General features: G+C 41.1%; 1 protein-coding gene across 6 annotated transcripts; it reads left to right on the top strand.

The window, feature by feature from the left end:
- Window positions 1-11,124: 11,124 nt before the first annotated feature.
- Window positions 11,125-24,384, top strand: eda (ectodysplasin A). 6 transcript variants are annotated; one of them, XM_061047722.1, is made up of 8 exons: window positions 11,125-11,597; window positions 17,902-18,001; window positions 21,237-21,275; window positions 21,617-21,778; window positions 22,133-22,167; window positions 22,290-22,341; window positions 22,905-23,023; window positions 23,328-24,384. In XM_061047722.1, the coding sequence occupies exons 1-8, from the start codon at window positions 11,271-11,273 to the stop codon at window positions 23,586-23,588; spliced, it is 1,095 nt and encodes a 364-aa protein (XP_060903705.1). In that variant the 5' UTR covers window positions 11,125-11,270; the 3' UTR covers window positions 23,589-24,384. The 6 variants fall into 6 exon arrangements, with proteins under 6 accessions (XP_060903705.1, XP_060903704.1, XP_060903702.1 ...); XM_061047721.1 differs by having other exon boundaries at window positions 21,617-21,787; window positions 22,905-23,017; XM_061047719.1 differs by having other exon boundaries at window positions 11,126-11,597; window positions 22,893-23,023.
- Window positions 24,385-24,533: the final 149 nt, after the last annotated feature.

Here is a 24,533-nt window from a genome sequence, read left to right as displayed (position 1 = left end):
ATTGACAAGTATTGCTAAGTTATTGGAATTTCCTGGATAATTGGGGAGCGCAAATAGTTCTTAATGAGTTTCAGTTTGCTGTAGGATCTCTCCACCCCCAGCCACTAATGCGAGAGTATTCTCAGTGCAATGCAAATGTCGCCCATAAATGCTCTCAAGCTTATTTCATGAATCCTATTTAGCATCTCCATGGGTGATAATGGTCCATAGCACTGTGTATTTTTTTCAGATGGTGCATTTGTTTTTCAAAATCTTCAAATAGATCCTTGGAATATTTTGATATGAAATGTTGGCAAGGCTACTTAAGATAATCTTCACTCAGCTGCTGGAACTTGAGTAGGCCTATTCCCCTTGAAATCATTTGCAAATGTCCCTGATTAACTGAAATCTGGAAGTCTGCTGCGCAATGACGCTGTCAACTGAAACATAACTCACAGAATTCTTAAATGTTACATCAGGTGTCTCCTGTGCACCTTTCCTTTCTTTAGTGCACTGGCTCTTTCTGTATCAGAAGGTGAGCTCAGCTGGGATGCACATCGAATGGGCTATATTTTGAGCTTCAGCTAACGTCGAGTTGCAGTCATTTCTCAGGGAAATAATTTCCTGCTGTACAGCTTCAATGTTGTCTGCTTCCTGATCCAAAGAAAAGCTGGCACTCGGCAGTAGCAAATGTCTGTCTTCAATATGTTCCAGTACTTTTTTTACCAATGAAACGGCTGTAAAAGATGTAAATTATTCCTTCAGTCCTCACACTTCTGATAAGACCTCGTTGGGTAATTTGCAGGTTGATATGATGCAATCAAGTGCTTCAATCACACTGGGGAGGTGGAGAGAAACAGATCTTACCGCGTCAATACGTGCATTCCATCGTGTGTCACTCAGGTGGTGGAGGGAGAATCCCGTCTTTTCCTTTAACACAGACCTGCAGTTTGCTCACGACGAAGAGTGTATAAAGGCAATTTACACAGCCGAAACTTACAAGTCCAGCAGCCCCCAGGGGAGCTTGGCTCTGGCTTGCGTTGAACCAGAAGCTCCACTCTTTGCTCCTTCTCATGGAGCTGTCGCAGTGGTAGCGCTCTCATTCGTGTTAGCTGCTGGTACATCTGGTGGAAGTTCCAGGTTAGGCACCAAACTACTTTGTGTGGTTTAGAAAAAAAGTATTTTCTCTTTTTGAAACATACTACACCACCTGATTTCATCCTCAGCCTTGCTTCTGTCATAAATACTTATATTAACATGCCTCCTTTATATAACCATGGGTGGTTTCCCCTTTACAAAAAATGAAAAATAATTGACAGCTGATAATGGCCATGTAACGCTCTGATAAGACACAAAGCCTCGGACACTTGGTATCTACACAGCCAAGAGTTGTGATGGCCTGAAACCCCAATGAAAAGCTTGGGGAAGCATTTAGGCATTGCTCTTAATCGGAAGAGTGAAAATTAAACAAGCAGGCGTCTACTAAAGCAAATTTCCAGGAAACCTTTAATCTCACCTTTGTACGGCTTGTCCACTTTTGTTTAGGAACGGGGGAACTTGATTTATTGTTGCCCCCTGGCCTGATTGGTTACCAGAAAAAGAGGACTGTACTTTAAAGCAAACTCGGTACAAAGTAAGCAACGGTGACGGCTTAATCTGAAATTGTGTTGTACGTTTTAAGTGCTTGTTATTTGATTTTACGAGAGGAAATACTTCAAGGTTGCAAAATAACTGGTTTGCTTGGAAAACATAGGTCAGATAGATTTAATTCCCCACCTGTGAAAAGACCAGTGCACAGCTGCTTCCCTCAGCTTTTGGCAGGACCGTCAGCCACACAGACGTCAGATAAGATGGATGAAACAACACAAACAGTGCTAGACTGTTTCACTTCCACTTCTTAGGTCTGAAGGAAGCACAGTCGCCCGCTTCTTGATCATTCTCTTATCAGCACTGAAATACATTTCATCATTCACCCACAAAGCCAAATCAGACCTTATTGTTTAAAAAAAAAGTAGAAAGGAATTTTAAGACAGATTTACACTTTAATGACATAACATCAATCATGAAAGCAGACTGTGTTTGATCCAGGCCTTGAACGTGCCTCAGTGTGGAATATTTTCCTTTTTCCGAAGAGCTATCTAATGGATAACAGACTAAAGCTATGACTTCACAATGACTTTAAACCTGTTAATAAGGTTAATTGTCTTTGTTGTCATTTAAATCTCCTTAATTTCCGAAGCCTTTAACCTCACACTATGCCACAATGCCATCTCGTCATACTGTGATAGCTTCACCCAGCTACTTTACAGGATGAATTACTGACAATTATTCATCCATCCACTGATTTGCTGAGCGCCAGACTCCAGTCTTTTATACCACATCTCTTCTCAGACACCTCAATTCGATGTCTGATGTTCCTTGTGTCTTTTGTCTGATGTGATTTTTGTTTTTACGCGCCGCAGAACAGGAACCTGCTGTAAACCACTTTTAACTGAGTCATGCTCGTTTAACTTAACTTTTATATAATAATTGAAAATAAAAAAAAGTTTCTTCGTTCTTACAAACAGCATCAAGAGAGTATATTGTGTTTCTGGTTTGTCAAACAGGATGTGAGGCTGTTGCTTTTAACTGAACACTTTTTAAAAATAATTCTGGATTTTTCTAGAAGTTGAATATTCAACTTTCAGATATTTTTAATGTGGTCAGCTAGCCACTTAGGACTGAATTATCTTTCAGAGTCACTAATAGTTGAAATGACGTCCAGAAGATAGACCCACAGATGTTTGTGATCCGTTGACTTTTCAATAGCATCATCATCATTACAACTAGAATATTCCACAAATTATCACATTTACATGGGAGCTTTACTCTTACTAAAACAAGTAAAAAAATAAACATATGGTATGTATATATGGTGTGGTCATTGTGAGCATGTTAGCATTATGACATCAGCTTTTGTGTTGTACTTACTCTCTGATGTACGTCGCTTTGGATAAAAGCGTCTGCTAAGTGAATTGTAGAATTGTAGCTTTTTAGCTAAACTTACCACAGAATATAGATCTGGCTTTGCATCGTTGTAGACTCTTTGGCTTGTTTGCAGACTGTTACTCTTCAAACCAGATGTGACTTTGGGGTGTCTTTACTGAAGTGAAAGCAATAAAACCATATCAATTCGTAATGTGCATGTGACTCGCCTGCACCAAAATAAATCTGTTCTGTTCAACTGCATTTGCACATTTGAGCTCAGTAGGTCAATTGAACCAGGAGAAGCTGGTCGTGGTTAAAAGTATTTTTTCACTGTTTATTAAGTATTTATGTTACTAAATCAGATATCTTATTTTCTGTGAACACTAAGTGGTAAAGCTTTTTCTTACTTGTTGGGTTATTCTTTAATGTCGCAACTAACCACAGAAAGAAACTTTTCATTGTTTGACACATCAAACAATAACAAATACTACAACATGCCTAAATCTGATTTTGATATGACTCAAACCTGTAGAACATTGTCACAACAAGAGCCACTTACAATTAGAATTCAAACCAATTTAACCAAAAATGGAATCTGTGGATCTACAAATAACGCAGATGATAGCAAAAAATGACAGCATTAGATATCACAGCAGTTTCATCTTACCTGTAACTATAGAAACAGCGACACGCAGCTTCAGTTTGCTAGCAGGCAGCCGGCTAGCTGTAGCAGCGTTAGCCAGAAGCAGCGCATAACAAAGCAGTAGTATGTCACTGTAAGCTTGTGACGCTCACTTCCTTATTAATGTGTTTTGTTCAAACAGTCCTTTACATCGTGTTGCATGATCCACTCTCCAAAAGTAGTACAGTTGTTAATTAGCTCATTAGCTTAACAGACTAGAATGCCAAAACCTATTGTATTTCACTGAACCAACTGATGTTTATAATCACAACAAGACTAAACTGTGGTTTTAAACTTTTTTAAGAGGATGGGCAAGTATTATGTACAACTCCATTTAGGCCCCTCCTGTTGGCATTCTAATCAAATACATTTAAAAACAGCAAAACACAGTGCTTTGGCCAGAAAATAGATAGACTGACCTGTGTTCAAGAGGGCAAATGAGGGCAACCCCCCCCCCCCTCCTCATGATAGCCTTTGGTTTAAACCATCACAGGTGAGCCAGGATTTCGGACATAAGAGTGCTGTGTGTAGTTTACTGACATCACAATACATGATGCAGTAAATCAGAGTGCACATTTTTCAAACACTTGTCTCTTGCTGCCCATCAAAATCATCAATGTGTGAAGGTTGCTGGTGCAGCGGTGTTAATACTGGTGTTTGTGTTGAGCCTGTCTGTCAGAATAAGAATCAGAATAGCAGAGAATTCGTGCTTTAAAATGAATTAGTTCATTTCACTCGACTGAACCTTTGCCACGTCTGCTCTGCACGGGCAATTTGATATGTGGCTCTCCTGGTGCGCCGCAAACAACTTCCTTGTAAGTTGTTTTCTCTCTCTCTGGTGAACACAACAGCAATTACTTTCAGTGGTTGGCCTTTTCACACCTCCCATTCACATTTTTTGAGTATGTCCATTCAGCTGGATGGAGAAAGGAAGAACGGCTGTCGGATTGTTTAACTACATCCATTTCCCACTGAGGGTGCTCCAACCATTCATCTTGTATAGTACAGGTGAATTCACCCCATAAGGTGGAAAATATGAACAGTGACCCGGGCAAACGGATATTTGTCTTCCCGGCTATGACTGCTCTGGGAAGTGAGGCGCTAACTTGAGAATAAGAGGGAGATTGAGGGAGACAGAGACAAGAAGGATGTGTGGCAAAGTGCACGGTTGGCTGTATTTGAAATGGACTCAGGTCACCGGGTCCCGAGTAGGAAATAGAGAAAAAAAAAACCTGGTATATGAAAGTCTTAGATTATCATGACATGATATTGTGTAGGATTCTGTGTAGCCAAATCAAGGATGTGACACTGCAAGATATCGTTCCTATTGCACACGGGGAGAGCATATAAATCACAAAAGCAGAGAGAAATAAATAAAGAGAGTAGGACAGAGAGTGAGGCAGAAGGGTAGATTACCTCAGGGTTCACCTCAGGTGTGCCTCTTGATCATGCTGCTGGTCTGGCTTAGAGGTTTTGATATAGGTAGTGACTGTTCATTGAAGCTAGCAGAGGTGGCAGCCACCGAAAACAAGCAGCGTGGAAAACATCCGGGGAACGGAGAGGCAACAAACCATCATCCTGGCACATATAAAGGCTCTCATAAACATGCATCTCACTCATATTTCACCTCCTTGTTAGACGGAGCCTCACAGCACATCCAAGGTTTACAAGTGTCTACAAGAAGATAGTCTAATTTATCTCTCCATCGCTGTACCTGCTCTGGGTTACAGAGCAATTTGATGCCTAAGATCTCAACGTGTAAACATTCCTGCAGTGATGGAGCTGGCAGCAGCGCATGACAAATCTGAGTGGGATAATGGCTCAAATGATTCAGATTCATATCTTGTAAATTCTTTTCCAGTGACATTGTTATCACCGTAATTTTTATTTTTAAATAGACACAAAAGAAAGGGCCGGATACTCACTCTATTTACATTTTAATGATAGTCTTTTAATATATTGTTGTTTATAAAAAACAAATGATGCTCAAATGGGTCAGTTAGTATTTATAGATCCAGTTTTTTTTTTTTATATTAACAATGTAGCATGTTCATAGTTAAAAGAGTTATTTATAGTGATGAACCCAGAGAGTATTAAGTCTGGACTACTTGTTTTTGTTTATCTGGCTTGCAACTTGGCCGGTAAACAAAGTTGACCGTTTAGCAGCTAAAAAAGAGAGATCTTTACCTTTAACATTGTGGGAGTCAAAAATTAGAGCCGAAAATAGAGAAAATATGGGTTTTGAATGATGTAGATGGACGAACTGTGACTCTACATGGGTCACTGGTTGAGCTCAGTTCTTACAGCGAGCGCCTTTTGTACTGAGGTTATAGTCCTCGTAAAACAGGTCGCTGATTTAACTCCTGATCCTGACACTGTTAGGAACATGTCATCCCCTGCACTCTGTGTCCACATCTGTCTGTCTGTAGCTGCCCATTAAGACATAAAGGCTTAAAAGGCCATAATTACCTTCAAAGAGAGGCTCTTGCTCAATGTCTGCTCAGGAAACTGTTTGATATTGTATGTAACAAAATAGCTTTTTATAGAACAGTAATAAGCCAATGGGAAAAAACTGCCATTTTACCACCATATTGATTTTTGTGTGTGTGTGTGGGGGGGGGGGGGAGCTTGTGCTATACAAGAAGTTGTAAGCACAACAATGACAAGTATTTAACTGATAAAGTTGTTATAGGCAACATGTTGGCAAAAAAGTCAATCTGAAGTATTTATAAAGAATCACTAGCATTAATCTAGGGTTGCGTTGTTGCCAGGCTTTTTAAATCTGTTTTTGTCTTAACTATCTGCAGAGGGAAATAGCCGGTACTTTATTTTAATTAATAATACAATTAGCACAGAGTTCACTTTGAGTACAGTAGTTACTTTTAAGCCCCGTTTAACTAACATTATGGTAAGAAATGTGTTAGCTTAATTTAAATAATAATTTTCTGATAAGAACATGATGTTAAAACTATTAATGCTTAATCTTTGTTTAATGAATACAAGAGCAGCGACGTGTTCTCTGTTATGTTGTTGATCTATGGTGTGCCGGTGTAATTCTGTGCGATACAACTTCGCTGTATGTCGCTCAGGTCGACTGTTTTTCATTAGAGAATCCTGCTCCTCCATCTCTGCTGATGGTGCTGCAGTGTAACCCGTGGAGGTTACTCACAGAGGAGTATTGCTGAGCTGGAGGCAAGGTAAAAAAAAAAAAATGTACAACCTTAACAGCAAAACATCCCTGTTTAATAAAGTGCCTTAAACAGTGAAAACTTGGCACAGGAAAAAATGCTTTCAGGGTAAGAAACTTAAATGAAAGTGTGCATAAACTTCATGTTGTAGAAAAAAATTCAAATGTCAAATGCACCCAGTTTCACTTTAAAACCAGCACTGTGTGGTTAGACTATCTAGTAGTATTCTCTACATGAGGTTTCACCTTGTTATCCTGAAACATTTACTAATCAACAGATGATCCTTTTTTTTTTGCTACCATAGTTCATTTACTAATGTTCTGCTTTAAAAGCCACACTAATCAATAATTTTTAATATGATTAAAAACTCTAAATGACTCTGTGTCATGTAAAGGAAACACTAAAGGGAATTATCAAGACAGTAGCTGCATGAAAAGAGTTTCTTTCTCTCACTTGATAACTCTTACATCTTTAAGATCATGTTAGATTAGGGTTTTCAGGCTAACAACTGATTTGATTCAGTCTTAACACTCTTATTATCATAGCCCTCAGCAGTAGCAGGCAGATAATGACTTTCAGCAAAAAAAAAAGTTTGGAAACGCTGTTCAGATCTACCTGGGTGAAAACTGCAGAGACAATATTCGTCAGAAGGAAGTCTTTTTTTTTTTTTTTTTACGGGGAGTGAAAGTGGCTTTCGGTGCTCCTGCGGAACGCCTCAAGCGGACACTCGACTCAACTTCAACATGGCTCCACATTGCTCCATCTTTCAACACCAGAGGTAGCCGCTTGGTTTCCACACACATTCAAATTCTTTTGTCCTTCCTTTTGTTATGTGTGTCTGTCTCTCCAGTGCAATACATCCATACATTTATCCAGTGTATATCAATTTAGAGCTATCATCCTCCTAGCCTGCAGGATTACAAAGTCATTCAGTTGTTTGCTTTGAGTAAACAGTAAAATCCTTTCCTGATATACACATCTTTGGTATTTCAACAATTTGATGCTAATTATCTGCTTGTATTACAAAAACGTCATTCTCGTATTTATTGATTGCTTTTGGGTTTTCAAACAGGCATCTTCCCTCTCATTTGCCCTCCTGAACATACAGATTCCATGCCTCTAATTTATTGGTAGTGGACACCTCATCATATGTCGATGAAGCTGAGTAAAATAGGGAAATGCATTTATTACTGTTCTCTAGATGGTGGTTCATATATCACATCCTTATATTTTAATAATATGAATATTTTAATTTGCAAATATATGCTTTTTGGGATGTAGTATGTCTGACACAGTGATCTTATCAAATGTAATGTCCCTAACAGCTTCTTCTACCATACAGTATGTTAAGGCAGTAAACAATAGCATAGCTCAAGCTGATGTATAGCACAGTGTTCCCCCTTCAGTTCTAGCTGAGGTTACCTTTTGCATGTCCCCTCCCTCCCCCTAAGTCCCCTTCCTCTGTCTACTTTGCCCCTATGCTGTGAAAGCCCTCAAAAATAATTAAAAAATGTAAAACAGTAATGAGGTAGGCCTAAAATGGTTTTCGTTTACTGATTCCCTTTAGAGTGGTTGAGACAAACACACACACCCCAAAAAAATCCTTTGCATGCTTAAAAGCCACTTAACTGCATCAATTCTACTTAGAATAAGAAAAACTATTCCGTCTAGCCACAGACTTTCACACAACAGCTAGAAAACAGATGGAAGCATGAACAGCATGGAGGGCCAAAAAAAGCAGTGCAGTGTACAGAGAGAGAGAGAAGGAAAACCCTCCAATCCTGATAGGGACTCTTAAGATAGACACCCACAACGAGTGAATGAATCATTGGTCAGGGAAATGGGAGATGTGGTCCAATTTACAGGAGATTTATTGGTAGGAAATCAAATGCCAAAGCATATCAATTAGCCAAGGTTACACCTCCGCAATTCAGTGTGCAGAAACAATGACTCCTGAGGAAGTAATGTACCGTAGAGGTCTGAAACAATTTAGCGTTATGTGTAATGCTATTATTCTGTTAGCGATGAATCACTTTAGCTCATATGTGAGTCCTCTTGATGGCTATTTAAAGTCAATCTTGATTTGTGCTCTTTCATCAACGGAGAGGTGAATTTTACAGATAGCACCTCTTCAGTTAAGACATGCAGAGCAGCCGTCATCTTGCAACAGCTCGTTGAAGTCACGAGCGTCAGCCCACCACTCAGCTCTCCGCGCTAAAATATAGGAGAGCCTGTGCAAAACTCCATCATCTGGCAGGGAAAGCCTCTAAATCTTGTTATAAGCTCAGAGAGGATAGAGTGGCACAGCATTTATGTACGCTGCATTGATGCCTCGGGGGTGTTATAAGAATTATTCCTCCTTTTTTTTGATGCCAGAAAAACAATCACGACAAAACTACTTTTTAATTGTCACCAGCTTGTCTGAGGTGACTTGTGTTAGTTTAACCTCTACCTCAGGGCTGGCTGACCTCCTTTTACTACATTTTTTTTTTAAGTTATTCAAAATCTAATTGAATAGAATAAATACCCCAAAGCAGTTCCTCATATAAACTAACCTAAAATATTCTTCTTCTTCTTTTTTTTTTTTTGAATGGGTAGAAATCATATGAGATGCATGTGCCTGGCTATTCCAGTTTTGAATTATCTGCTTCTCAAAGTCATTGTGCTGCTGCTCAGATGAAAAGCGAAGCAAATGTGCTTAGGCTGAGCCCTCAGTCACAGGCCCTGTGAGGGTTACTTTGAATGTCTTTCCCTCTTTGATTTCACTACAATATACTCGAACAATGGAGATATGAAAGAAAGAAAGATAGAGGGTTCCTTACTATGTGATCAATAGTCCACAGAGAATTTTACATCAAAATACACAGACAGAATATAGATGTTACTTAAGGTACGGAAAAATTCCCTAATGTGAAGCTATTTTATGATTTAAGTTCAAGTTCATCAAGATCCAGTCATGCTCTGATATTGATTCATGGCTTGGCAATGCTGCCCTTCAGTGGCAGCTGACTAGAATCACTTTTCTTCTGCAGATGAGTTAGGGGAGTGAAACAGATTGTGGCGAGGTGAAATGGGCTGTAATACAGTGGCAGCAAGAGCAAAATGAGAAAATGAGAAATATTGTAATGAATTTTGGCCTCAACGTTGTGCTGAACACATTTCCCAGTGATGAAATACCCATATTCTAAGTAATTCCTCTCTATTACTTTCCTCGACAATACAAAGCGAAAGCTGACGATTACTCAGCGTCTGTCAGGGTGAGCTCTTATTATGAGAGAGTGCACCTCTCTGTAGGTCAAGTGCACCGAAATGCCAAACTTTGTCCCAAAGAAATAAAGACAGATGTTTTGTGGCACTTCCCTGAAAACTAATCTAAGCTGGTGATACATCAAGCCCCACAAAGTTTCATGCCTGCGCAATGCACGGGTTTCATCATCTCAAGGACGCCCTGAGAACAACCTAACTCCTGTTCTCTGCCTCAGAGATCAAAGTGTCGACATCTGAAGAGAAAGTAGGGCCTGCTTTGGATGTCAAGAATGTAGAAACATCAGTGCCACATTCAATCTTGCTAAAACATTGTCCTCAGCCGGCTTCTTGGTAACATAAATGTCAAACCTTCCCTCTGTGTCCGGCTGAGTGACGCATGTTTAGAGTCTTTGATGGTGTTGTACACAGAGCTGACCTCACAGTGACTTTGACTCTCTTCCAAGCCTGCTATCATACTGTTCAAGTCTGACAGGGTCCAGATGTAGGTGCAGGCCTAATTGAATTTAATTGTGTAATGTCTGGTTAACAATACAATTTGCAATACTTTTCCACTCTTTGATGAAATAGATACAATCATCAACTGCTAGATCTTTTTCAATAACAACATCGGGCAATATTTACCATGCTTTTGAATCAGTTCTGTGCCACCCACATATTAAAACAAAGAACCAAACAAAGTATGCCAATGAAAAATAGCCTGCCTAAGGCCTAAAACATATGAATAAACAACATGAACTACATCAGTGACTAGCCTTTCCCCAGATACACGCAGAGGAAATTATTAAGTTCACAAATGTGCCCTTAAAGTGAAAAATAATCACTACACAATGAACAAACAAAATAAAAGGGGAATACTGTCAATGCGGCATCTGATTGTCATCATTTAATGAAGCGTTGCAGTTGCTCACTTTGTCCATTAGGTGTCGCTCAACTACTGCACCTGGTGCATCCAGCCCCCAACCTCTGGCCCGGATTTTTCCAGGATTGTCTGGGTTCGTAATTGTACTCAGCCAATCAAAGCCGAGGTGGGCGGGTCTCCCTTGTTACTACAGATACCCGAAGAAGTTTGCGCCGACCTGTCGCTGCTGCACCTATGAGTTTCCACGTTGATGAATAGCCGCGGCCCGCGCGAGACAAACGAGCCGATTATGTCGAGATAAAGAGCCTGCCTCGCGCTCAGTCCGATAATGGCATGCGATGGTTCATCCGCGGAGGATTTCCCGGACAAAGTGATGCCTAGAGCGGCTCCCTGCACGTGCAACAAGAAGTGCAGGACTCGGACCAGCAGCAGTGTTGTCTTCCTGGGATTATTCCTGCTGTCTCTGTGTCTCCACGCTGTCACCCTCGTCTGCTATCTGGACCTGCGCTCCGAAGTCAAAAGGGAAATTATCCACCAGAAGCGGGACTCCATGTTGCCTCTTGCGGGGAGTGACCTGGCTGACCCGGCGGCGGCGCTCTCGCCCGGACACCCGCGCCTGGACCCCGGGAGCAGCCGCGGCGGAGAGGGTCATGAGGTAAAAAAAAAAAAAAAAAACACAAGAAGAAAACAGTGAGATATTAGAAGCCACAGCTAATTCAAAACCACATTGTTTCCATTCCTCACACGGAGGCTGTTCGTGTTCATTCACCTCCGTCCGTCCTCCTGTTCCCGTATCACGGTGTCAGGTTTGTGCCTGTGCTCTGTTATGGCATGTTTCTGGGCAACTTATTTACAGTAGCCTTGTCACGAAGTTTTGCCTGCTCAGTTTCCAGACAGATATGTTTTGAAGTAGGGCTCCCGTGTGCGTGAGTCAGTCTCTTGGACGAAGGTGCACAATGGTAACTTCAAGCCTGTCAGCTGAACAAAGTGTCGTTTTCAGGTGACCGTATCAGGGAAGTCACGAGAGGTATATGGTCCAGAAATGGTACCTTCACAACACAAGAAATCAGTACAGCCCAGTTAAACATTATACTCCATGAGCAGCTTTTTATATTTCCTAAATTGAAACGCATTTAACCCAATTTGCCTTTTTTTCCAGAGCTCTTACTTAACAGACAGAGGTTGATGCTCAAACCCTAGGCAGCCTGCCCAGCTGGATCCCCTCGCATGGGTCATTCAGTGTGCTGCAGCAGGTGGACAGAAAATTAACTGGATCACCAGCAGGTGCAAAGCCCAGGGGCTGATGTAAATTCATCAGGACTTAGATGGGGCAGTTGGTACTTGGAGCTGAGCCAGACTCGTTTCACATGTGTTTTCTTTTCTGGCAGCGGCCTGATTGAATGTTCAGTGTGTTGTCTGTGGCTTTGGCAACAGCCAACTCCCCCCCACCCCCCCTCCACACACACGCACACACACACACCCCATCCTCACCATCACCACCTCCACATACTCCCTAATCTCATCAGTACAAAGGGACTGAGTGTAGGTCTCAACATTGCTTGCTTAATTAGCTCATGTGTCACCAGTTGTGCAACCTTTTTAAGAGAAAATGATCCTCTGTGTGGGGCATTGGCTGGTCACGATGTTGTGCAGAACCCCTAAACACGATAACCACTCAGAGAAGTTTGTTAAGGATGGAGGCGTTTGTGTCTCCGTAGGAAAACATCATGGAGTTCAGATGCTGGTTTTGGTGTTTGTAATATTTTCCTTTTACAAGTGGAAAGCTGAGCCTATTCATTTAGTGCTTTGCAAAGCTTATTTTAGTTTGGTTTCTCTGGTTAAAACCGAGCGAGATGGGTTTGGTATTCAACCCAGATGGTGACGCTTCATGAGGTGAAAGACTGTGGCCCAGCTGTAAATATTTAACAGCGCTGTGATGCTGTCCGTGCCAGATGTCTGCATTAAACAACTCTGATTACACATCCCACAGTTTACATAGTTGGAGAAACAGGAGCATGTGGCATTTGGGCGCAGCGGCCGCACTTGTTAGCTTTTCAAGCGTTTCCTTTGAAGAGATTTTTTTTTTTTGCATGACAAAAAATTGTTTATTGGATTTTTTAACACAAGTCTTCATCAAAGGAACTTCAGCAGCATCAGTTAAATTGGATGTGACGTGCAGGTATACAGACAAGTGTAACAGAACATGAACAGTCGTTCCAGACAACAACCTGAGCCAAAGTGATCACGTAAAGGAACAAACACGCATACTGATACACATGCAGTCTATCAAAGGTTTACTCCTACTCAGACGTTTTCTTGAGAAGACACGTGTTGTGGCTACCTATCATGTCATAACAGCATTATACACTATTTGAGTGCGTGTCAGATCGTTTTCAACTGCGCTGGACAGTGTTGAACATGAATCAGCCATGCTAAACACCATGCCAAGAAGAAGTAGACCTTTTTTGGCATTATTCTCACAACGCTTTCTTTAGTAAAAGCTGAAGAACAAGAGCTGCTGCTCTGTTGAGATCTTAGCATTGAAGAGGATAAATGTTCTTTTTGAATGGAGTTTTCAGAATTAAATATCTTCTTTAAGTACCTTCGGAGAGAAGGAAATGCATGAATTTTTGTCTACAGCTCAGGTTTCTTTGTCCATTAGTTTTAATGAAGAATAGAACTAACAATAATGTGTTTAAATGACAGGAAATTACATTTAAATCTACAAACTAAGACTTATTTTTTTAAAGTTTTCAGACACCACGTGTCACCTACTTTTCGTTCTTTCACAGAGGAAAAAAACTGACCTAAACTACCCAGGCCAAACTTTATTTTTTTCTTTGAATTTGGCAGCTGTTTTAGATTCACCCCTGATCTGAAGAAAATGGTTGTCGTTATAAACCCCAGATTAGGATCTTGGCTTTAAAAGCTGTAATACAACAAGTTTGTAATCAGTTTTCGGGACACCACTATCTGTCCGGATGTCTGTACAATTCAGTTTTCTCAGATGTCCGTACAAAAAATTAAAACAATACTCTTTTTCTAAACTTCAAGATTTCCTAAAAGAATTCCTCGCAATAATACAATTAAAGCATGTAGACAATTGGAAACATGGTGATGACATCTTTGTTGCAGACATGCACTCAAAAATTATGTAGCACTTAACATCTCACACCTTCTCAGTTGCTTCTTAATGAGAGCAGATGATGTGGTCATTAATGGTCATGCCTGGGACATGAACAAACAGTCTTTCCCTCCACACTCTCAGTCTGCATGCCCCTGAGCAAGGCAGTAAACCCCAGCTGTCCAGCAGATCTGCGCTGTTCCCAACAGTAAAAAGTCCCTCCCAGGTATGTGTGTGTGCGTGTGTGTGCGTGTGTGTGTGTTTGCGTGTGTGTGTTTATGTGCATGTTAGAATGTCTGTGTGTATGTGTCGTTCTTAGGTTTGAAACAAGAGTGTGATGAAGAGTGTTCGTGAAAAAAGAGCAAGTGTCACTGGCACAGAGCCTGACCCTCTTTCACCTGACCTCAGAGAGTGAGACATAATAAAATATCCACCCATGGAACACTTAATTGTGTTAGCTTGGATGCCTTTTTCTTCTTGCCTAACATTTTTCTTATAACCATTATATGAAATAATTTTCTCCTCTGATGTGTGCCTTCAAAGTCACACAGAGAACAGATGCTGAAACATCTGGAGTCTAGTTAACGGCTATTAAAAAAGTCAGTTTGATGAGACCCAAAGTCCTCAGCAGCGTACAAGCTCTTGGGGCGCCAGGGTGGGCTGTCACCCACTTCTGCTTTAATTGTGACCAGTGCTTGATTAGTTAAAACAGAAGTATCATGTGAACATATAGAGGGAGCCTGCGTGTCAGGAACTAATCAGTATGGACGCAAGTGTTATTAAAGCAAGAGGCGGAGGAGGTCAAAACATCAGACGTACGAGGGTGTGAACTTTTCCATACAACACTGAATCATCTTGACAGACGGATGGCAAAGACTAGACGCCCAGTACAGATTAAGTCCAGAGTCACAAACATCTACCAAAAATAATAAATTCTTTAAGCATTCATGGCATTAATCTAGAAGTCACTGTGCCAGCAAGTGTTGCAACAATGACATTTGATTGGCTGCTGACAGGCAACATTTCCCTTAGGTTGAGCTCCACAGCTTTTTAGATGACAATCTATGGATGGTGTTATTAAATTACCCCAGTTATGGTTGAAAACATATGGGTTTTCCAGAGAGCAGTGTCTGATATTGGCTGGGGTATGGACACTCCTTTTTCTGGTGATATTTAAGAAGAAAACATGCTGTTCTGTTCATCTGTCAAGTCCAGCAGTCTGAATCCGAAGACTTTTATGGACCATGTCTCCCCAGCACTTTACACTGAGTAACGACTGTACGGTGGTGATGGGCATCAAGTCCGCATCTGGCACCCGCAGCCACAAGCCCCGAGTTTCACCTCCTCAACTTTGTAACCTCACATTCTCAACCACAATTTAGTGACTAATTGTCACTGCTGGTCCAAGATTTCAAGGAGTTACCGCCACAAGAATGTGAGCTTGGGAAAGAGACGCCTTAGCAGAGGCATTTTGTTCTCACAAACTGCTTAAATGTCAGGGAGTTTGGGTTTTATAAGCGCGCAAAAGGATAAAAATACATGCTGTTGTAATACTAAGTGTTAATAGGGCAAAAAGAAGGCTTGTGATCACAAAATTACACATCCCTGGGGTGACTGCATTTTAGTCATATCCTCACGGAGCAACAGGGAATCGCGTCCTCTGAGCGCAACAGCACCCCCCACGCTTTGAAGATTTGAAAGCCCTCTAATTAATAGCATTTTTCCCCTTGTGCTGAAAAAAGAATGGTTTACTCAATAGTTGGCACTTGGCATACATACCAACACGTTGTCATCCTGATTTACTGTAACTCTGCGTGCCTTTGAAGGCTGTAAATGTTGTAATGAAGTTAAATGAAGCAAAGAAGGGCGCAAAACCGTTTCTCATAGTCATATAATGGAATAGCTTTTTCTAACGGATCACTTTGTAGCCTTCATCTAAAGCTCCAGTTTGCTAGTAGCTTAGCAGATTGCTTGTTTGTTTTTTTGTCGTTCTGCTGGGGCTTAATCTCGGGCCAAAAATTGGCTGTTGAATCATGTTTGGCTGTCAGAACAGACGAAAGTGTAATGCCATATGCCTGAACATACACCCAGAATCCTTTGAGAAGTAAAAGCCCCCTATATGCCAACAGCTGGAGAGGAGATGTGGAGACACCTGCGCACCAAATGAACAGCAAACGTCGCTGCTCGCGGGAACATCTGGAGGTCTGTGTGTGTCGATAAACTGTTCCACCGCACACTCCTCCATCGGGCTGGAATTCCCGTTGCTTATATGGTCAGACATGGCTGGCAGCTGGACAGGGATGTAGACTTTAACATCTTTGAGCTGGCCCAACACAGCCAGTGGGGGGTGTTTGACATGATACAGCTCAACCCTTACCACGGGGGGGGGGGGGATCCCACATCTGAGACGAGGTATTGAAGAAAACTCGAAACATAACTTTTCTTGTCTGTCTTCTTATGGTCTTTCAGTGGCTCAGCTCGCTAAAACCACACAAAGAGGCACTCGGAGTTCACGCTGCTTTCAGGAGGAGATTTCTCGCCGTCGGGGGTTTAACATCTATGTTTACTTGAGCGTCACAGAGGGAAACGTGGAATATGTCATCTTGTACCCAACTGGGACCTACAGAGGTCAAGTGTCTGTCAGCAAGCTTGTCTGATTCACCCAAAGCAGTAAAAATAAGTGATACATCAATATTTATTATCTTGTGATCCATGCTTAGGTGCTGCACATGTCATTGCTTTGGAGATGTCAGTTATCCAAACTCCAAGCAGATGTCCAGCACAAATACAAGTTGTCTGATCTGTCCTCAGCTATTGAGCGCCTTTATCTTTCACTCCTACCATTATTTATGCTGACACTCCAAAGTGTGACGATCTCGTATATCTGCTTGACGAAAAGAGGCCTTTGGGTGGTCTTGTTGTTTTTCAAGCGCCGAGTTCCCTTTTTGTCTATCGGGGTTCTGGGAAACCTCCAAAAATTGATCACGAACTGGCTGTCCTAACCGAATGGGACTTTGAACAATCTGCGTTTCTAAACTTCTGAATCCTTAGCACGAAATGGGTGTTTTTTTTTTTTTGGTTTTTTTTTGGTTGTCAGAGCTAGTCGCGTCTCTGGCACGCTACAGTCAGTTCAACACGTCCTACAGAGTTCATGTGAATTTAGGACGACCAGAACCATTCACACAAAAACACAGGCATGCGGTTTGTCCCGCCAGTCACTGGCCCATGGGAACACCCCACTCGCTGTAGCATAACTTTCCCTGTTTTTTTTTAGGTATGAGCTCAGAGCAGCTTCATCAGATCCTTTTCATTTTTTTTGTTTTGTTTACTCATGCTTCCTCTGAATAGGGCTGGGACCAGGTGCCTATGAATGGGTATTGCTCTCACATTAACCACAATTTATACACACCTTTTGTGTGAAAAGGTGAATTTTAGAGCAGTCTAGTCCAGGTGAGAGTGTCTCAAACAGCACAAACACAGACAAAAGTGACTCTGGTTACAGGATGAGTTACAGCCCCAGTGGGACAGACAATGACTTGGCCACAAATGAATGTGCTTCCTGACAGTGTCTCACATCTTTTCGAATGCCCCAAATTGTGTCTGTGCAAACATTATACCCCAAGAATAGAAAGGCCACTTGTAGGCCGTTGGTTTTGCTCTCAAATCCTTGTATCAGTCTTTCCTTATTTGGCCTTATTTTTAATTTGAGATGGTCCTGGCCTCGTGGCCTGTATACATTTATGAGGAGAAACCCTCGAGAAAGCCATGAATATTCTGCTCTATGAATTTAGGTTCTCATTAATATTATATTTCCTTTTGTTTTATTTTTCAACAGGAGAAGTTACTGCACAGAAATAGTGAATTCCTTGCCACAGAGGATCACAGGGGGATAACTCAGCGATCGAAAAGGAGTCCTGGCAAGCAGCCAGAAACAGGTATGTTTTTTTATTTGTTTTTAGGTTTTTTTTGGGGGGGGGGTGATCATTAATATCTCCTGTTGTGTCTTTTGTCCTCAATAACTCCGAGATGTAACATGCAGATTGGTGCGGGGTGAGATATGGGCTTGATGGACATCTAATGGGCGTGGTCAGACATGTATGGATGTCATGACTCAAAAAGCACCGTCTGCTAGATAAGAACTACAAATATGAACATATTACTATGAGAGCTTCTTTATTGAGCACTAGAAGCACAATTTATAACCTGCATTTTAATGGAGGCCAAAAATATATCAACTAATTTTATGGCTATTTAGCGATTAGTCATTAAGTTCATTATGATGAAGTCATTCTCGTTATATTACTGTGTAATCAGTACACAATGTTTAATTACGTACAGGGACAAAATGAGTTCTTCATACCGGTTAGAAAGAGATCAAATTAATAGATAAGATCAGTTAATAGTGAAACCAATTGTCTGAAGCACTATGCATTCAACAGATCTGTTTTTCTGATCTACTCTTTTTAATTAATCAAACTGTAAAGAGACAAAATATGTTTTTATTTCCAGGTTAAAACACTGGAAATCCAAGCTAATAAAACTACAAATATTGGTGTCCTTTGTGGAAGCTAAGGTTCTGTCAGCAGCACACCATCTTTAATTATGCAAGTAGAATAATTATACGACTCTTAATTGATCTCTATTGATTAGTCATTTAGCCTACTCCATTTTAAATAAGAGTGGACTAGATTTAATTCAAGTCTATTTGTATTAGAATCCCATTTCCAAAGCCCGTACACTCAGCTTAACTTCATTTTTCCACTGTCTGATTCAAAGGGGAAAAGTCATCCCAACTGCAAACATGACACCTAAAGACCTTAAAAACATGATTTTAAAAATGTAAATGTCTTAACTGTCCAACGTAATTTAAGTAGTTCTTAAGAAGCATACGGGCGGGGATGTATGCAAGGGAAGGTGACATCTCATAGGCTTTTAGATTTTTGGACAGGGGTTACAACAACTTTGCTGTTAAATCCTTTTAACTGACTGATTGGGTCTGAAACCATCCCATCAAGGAAATGAACAGATAGTTACGACTCTCGAATGAAACAAAAAAGTCCAATGACTAAACATTACTTTCTTTCCTATCCTTTGTTACTGTAGCCTTAAAGTCAAACTTCAACGCAGAGAAGTGAGCAGTGTTGTGTATTATAACTTCTGCTAGGGGGTGTTGGCTCACAATGTAGTCTACTCTGGGCTATCCAATAGGAACAGTCTGGCCCCGCCTATTATCCGTCTCCACCCAATAATGCAATCTGCGGCGAGGACCCTCTCTTTGTCCTTGCGTCTTGTTGCTGAACACTTTGGCTGTATTGCTTTCCGGGGCTCCTCTTCTGTTTTTGTCTTGCTCAAACTCTTAGTACATTTCATGACAAAAAAAAACAACAACAAACATTTGCTTTCTGGTGCACCTGCATCATGATCAGTCTATTTTCTGGAAGTGCTTGGCAACCACCAGCTGGACTGTGGGCCCTGGTTTCCATAACTCTGCTTGTTTGGAGGGGATTCAGTACAGTGTAAATAACAGGCTTTTGGTGGGCTTACGGCTCTTTAAATTTGAAAACAGTTTGTTAACAGTTTCTCACTTTTTGTGGAAATCTATTATTTTACTGCTTTGTGCCCATTTAACGTAGCAGCTCACCCACATAATGTTGCCTAGTTTATAGAGCGAGTGATTAAACAGAATGGGATTGATTATTACTTGGATAGCAAACAAGGACAACAAGAAGTTTGGGAGGGTTTCACCAATTTGAAACAGACAGCGAAAGCCTTTCACTGATTTCCCTTAGTCTCGAAATAACATGTGGTCCCCGACATATATATATTTTTTTTTTTATTCATCGACCAAGCAGTTGTTAGCTTTGTAATCCAGCTGTGGCATCGGTCAGGTCTGAAACATCAAAAAATGTATAATCTTTCTTTAGAACAAGCATTCCCTTTAAGGGGCCAGTTATCATCTGAGGCTATCCGGGTTTTATAAATCCCAACAAATTGATTTATCGCAATCAATGGCTTCACAGAAAGCCGTAAGGTTGACATGTCTGAATTTTTCTTTTGTAGTTTTTATTTAGAATGCAAGCTATGCAAGTAACAAAAAAAAAGCCTTTGAAGTTTCATGTCTCAGTGCAACAAGTGCAGCATGATCACAAGGCATTCCGATGTCTGTGGCGTGACACTGAATACTTGGGGGGAAGTTTAGTGATTGTGTTTAAATTAGAAGAAAAAACTCACCTTTGAGACTTTCTACATAAATCAGTAAAGTCCCGAGCCTCTAAACACTAATCATTCCCAGGTCTCTCCTCTGCTCTCAGCGCACAGACAAAGGCTTTTGTAATCTCAGTCTTAGATGTGTGTATGTGTGTGCGTGTGTGTGTGTGTGTGCATGTGTGCGTGTGTGTGTGTGTGTATGTGTGTGTGTATGTGAGTGTGTGTGTTCTGGGCACTCCTAACGGGCACCAGATTCCAGATAGGGCTGCTCGTTAACAGAAATCTATGCGGATGCATCCAGTCATTTAGCCAGAGGAGAAACACTGGCCATATGTTTGAGGGGGACTCAAACTGTGAGGTTTTAAGGTTAAATGGCCTTTGTAGTTGTAATGACATGGTAAACACAAGAGCAGCGAGACGGCTTTTTGAAAGGATTCTTCAGCTGCACACACAACACGCACGCAGATGCACACTAAGTGCGTTCTGTCTTTCAAGGGCTGACATAGATGCCCCACCAACATCCACCACGCATACACACACACACACACACACACACACACACTCACATGTGTTTTAAAAAGAAGACTCACACACAAACACATGCACACACCCACATGTAGACACACTTTCATCTGCATTCTCCATCTGGGCTTAATTCAAAGAAAAGGATTTTGGCAGGATAAAGTATCTCTCTAATGATCTTCTCCAGTTCCACTGCCTGTGAATGCTTAAGGCACTTGTTCATACAGAGGAGGTGAAACCACACTTACAAATTACTACACTAGAAGATACCACAGACTGACATACCTCCACTCCAGTGTTCAGCACTGCACCTCTGAATCTGTTATTTTAGCCTATTTTTGATACCTACACGGAATGAGCAGGATATTTGAGATGTTATCTGAGATAATAATTGTTCAAGAGCCCTTTGAAGTCTGATCACACTGCTTTGCTATTTTACAGAATCAACTGGAAAGGAAAGGAGGAAAGAGAAGAAAAAAGGTAATACATAACGTGTCTTACATTTCAGTAATGTTGGTCATTCCTTCCTGGACTACTACCTGCCGCCTACTTTCAGGATGTTACCTTGAAAAGTCGTCTAAATCCCAACTATGTTGCATTACACAAAATGACAAGTTTTCCATATTTGATTCTGTCCTTTGGGGACACATCTTCTGCCTCTTTGCTGTCTTCATATCACAATTTACAGTCTGTATGGATGCTATACAGACTGTAATTCCATCAGAGGCAAATTTTTGATTTCAGGCTATATACATAAATTCACTCTCCAGACGAAAAAATCAGCCGCTCAGTCTGGTGCATTCTACTTTCTCTCTTTGCAGGGAAAAAGAGGTCAGTGCCAGGGCCTCCTGGTCCCCCTGGTCCTCCGGGCCCACAGGGGCCACCGGGCATACCTGGAATCCCCGGTATTCCTGGGAGCAACGCTGTGGGGCCTGCAGGACCCCCTGGACCCCCCGGGCCACAGGGACCTCCGGGCAGTCAAGGTCCATCAGGTATAAAACAGAAACGACACAATACGCACTGAGATAGCCAAGAATCGAGCCAGAGAAGCTGAAAACACCCACGAGTTGAGAGATTTGTTCTTAGATTACAGTACTTTCCTGCATGTAGACGTGTTCCCACACTAGAAGGGGGCTCAGGTTGTCAAAATTGTTGAACTCATTGCCTTCTCGGTGCGGGTCTCTGGTGCAGCCTGTCAAACATACTGTGGGATAGCTGTAATCCATCTTTAAACTATTTCACTGTTTGTTTTGTTTTAATCATCATCTCTTCTTCTCAGCAATGTCGAAGGCCAGAATTTTATCTTGTATCTCCCTTTCTCTCTTTTATTGTTACAGGGGTTCCCGATAGGACGAAAACAAAGGAATTCCAGGTAGATTATGTCAGCTTTTAAAATTAAATTTTACCCTAACACAAAACCCCTGACGAAACAGCTGTTTCTCTTGTTTTACTGCGCATCCAGATTAGTCACCAGAGATCTTTTGTGTTTTTCAGCCTGCAGTGGTTCATTTGCAGGGGCAAGAGACGACAATCCAAGTGAGAGAAGGTGGGTCCTCTGTCTGTTCTCGGTTGTAGTTACTCCCCTGTGTTTGACACAGAACAATAAACAGGCTTAATCCCTGTCAGTGTCCTTCGTCAGAACTGTGTCTGCAACTGGTTTAATAAACGCATGCCTGCTAAACCATAGGCTTGTGCCAGAATAAATAAACATACCAGGTTTTGTCATTTTTAAAATGTTTTTTCTATATCTGATGCAGCTAGACTAAGAGTTTATGGTTTAAATGGATAAATATTGCTACTTATATGTACTGTAAGATTATAGTAACTCTCAAATAATCCTGGAGCTATTATAGGATTAGTATACAGTTACAGGCTTATATTACTGTTTAAGTCAGATCTATATTAACTCGGGTCAGAAGCAGAAGCCACCTATTCTAACACACTGGTTATTTCACATTACTTTGTCATTCAAGAAAAAAGCCACTTACTTTGCTCTTTTTCTTTCTGCCAGCACGGAGCTCTGGTTGCAGTTAAACACCGCTGATAGCTGTTTATGATGACTGTTTGCCTCTTGTTTGTTTGTTGTGACATGTTTAGATCTTTCTGAAGGCATCCTTAGGAACTGGAAGATGGTGTCCATCCATCACCGCGTGTTTAAAATGCACTCTCGCTCTGGAGAGCTAGAGGTGCTGCTGGACGGGGTCTACTTCATATATAGTCAGGTAGAAGTGAGTACGGTCCTTGACGTAACTCTTATAATTTACAGTTCAGAGTCAAAAGAACTGGCAGTTTATAGTTAAGATTTAAACCTTGCTTGCTTTTCTTACCCATAAAGGTTTGAGTTATATTTTAAGACATATCTTTTCTGTCTGCCTGTAGTAAAATGTTAACGTCTATAACTCAAACCCTTGTTGGCTACTCTGATATTCCAGCTGTTTCGGCTTCAAATAGGCTCCTAAATATCATGTGGACTTGTTTTGACTACCCCTCTCAGTCTCTTGTGATTTTTTTTATGTCTCCCCCCTTCACCAGGTGTACTACCTCAACTTCACCGACATTGCCAGCTATGAGGTGATGGTGGACTCCAACCCGTTCCTGCGCTGCACCTGCAGCATCGAGACGGGACAGCGCAAGTTCAACACCTGCTATACGGCTGGTGTGAGCCTGCTGCGTGCCGGCCAGAGGATCTCCATACGCATAGTGTATGAGGACACACTCATCAGTATGACCAACCATACCACTTTCCTGGGAAGTGTCAGACTTGGAGAGGCTCCATCTGCTGGACAGAACTGATAACTACACACCACAGCAGCACTCATAAAAAGGGAAAAGTTGCTCACTGAGGTTAAATCAGAAGCAACTGTCCAGCCAAAGTCTTTCCCCTGTTAAGGAAAACGTAAAACTTGAGGAGCTCCTGGCCAATTTTGTCCACTTTCACAATTCTGTATTAAAAAAGGACGATATAAACTGTTTTGCTTCCCCTCAAACGTCCTCATCAAACAAAAGAGTCTATTTATAGTCACCATTTTGTGTCAACACAGACGGCATCTCTATAACAAGGAAGGACACTGCGCTGACATATACTAAATATTTACATATTTTAAGTGCTGTTGAATGATAATCTTGTATCTCCAAAAACACAAGCTACTCAAAATGTTTTATTTGCAATTCGTATACTTGGCCTTTTAACTAATTTAATTATATTAACAGTTATACATAAGTGGTTTAACAAGGGGTATAAAGCTCCATATGCCCCTGGGTAATAAAAATGATTAAAAGAGCATTTGAATGTTCAAAGCAAGTAGAAAGGTATCCATGCAGAGCCGAGAAAAACCCATTAAAACTGGAGTTATAAGGTATTCACAGGGCAACAGCACTATATATTTTGCACACATTTGCACTACAGCATCCCTGCAGAATATCAGCGATATGTTTTGTTACAGTGCTATTGTTTAGCTACAGCATGAGTGAATCCATGTGGAAAAATGATAGTTGTTTATACGTCTCTGTACATATTGTATATAAAATGGGATATACTTTTGTAAATGGAGTTGATTGATGGATTAAAATGTTTCATTTTCTGTCTAAAGGCATTGTCTGTCTTTTGTGTATGAGCAGCGAGTGGTATTGATTTAAAAGGTTAAACTTCTTTCACATTTGAGTCTGCTGGCACCAGTACAGACAAGAACGAATTATGTTCTTTGAGTGAGGCCTTTTGTCTTTATTAAAATGTGGCTT

The sequence above is a fragment of the Labrus mixtus genome, chromosome 10 (assembly GCF_963584025.1).
Source record: "Labrus mixtus chromosome 10, fLabMix1.1, whole genome shotgun sequence".
Classification (NCBI taxonomy): Eukaryota; Metazoa; Chordata; class Actinopteri; order Labriformes; family Labridae; genus Labrus; species Labrus mixtus.
The sequence above is the reverse complement of the archived record's forward strand: the minus strand, read 5'-3'. Positions and strand labels throughout refer to the sequence as shown.

Excerpts from the sequence above, each read along its gene's own strand:
- eda (XM_061047717.1), top strand. The coding sequence starts at position 11,271 with ATGGCATGCGATGGTTCATCCGCGGAGGATTTCCCGGACAAAGTGATG. Across the intron at positions 21,788-22,132 it reads GGGCAGTCAAGGTCCATCAG|GGGTTCCCGATAGGACGAAA; the intron begins GTATAAAACAGA and ends TTATTGTTACAG. Across the intron at positions 23,024-23,327 it reads TCATATATAGTCAGGTAGAA|GTGTACTACCTCAACTTCAC; the intron begins GTGAGTACGGTC and ends CCCCTTCACCAG.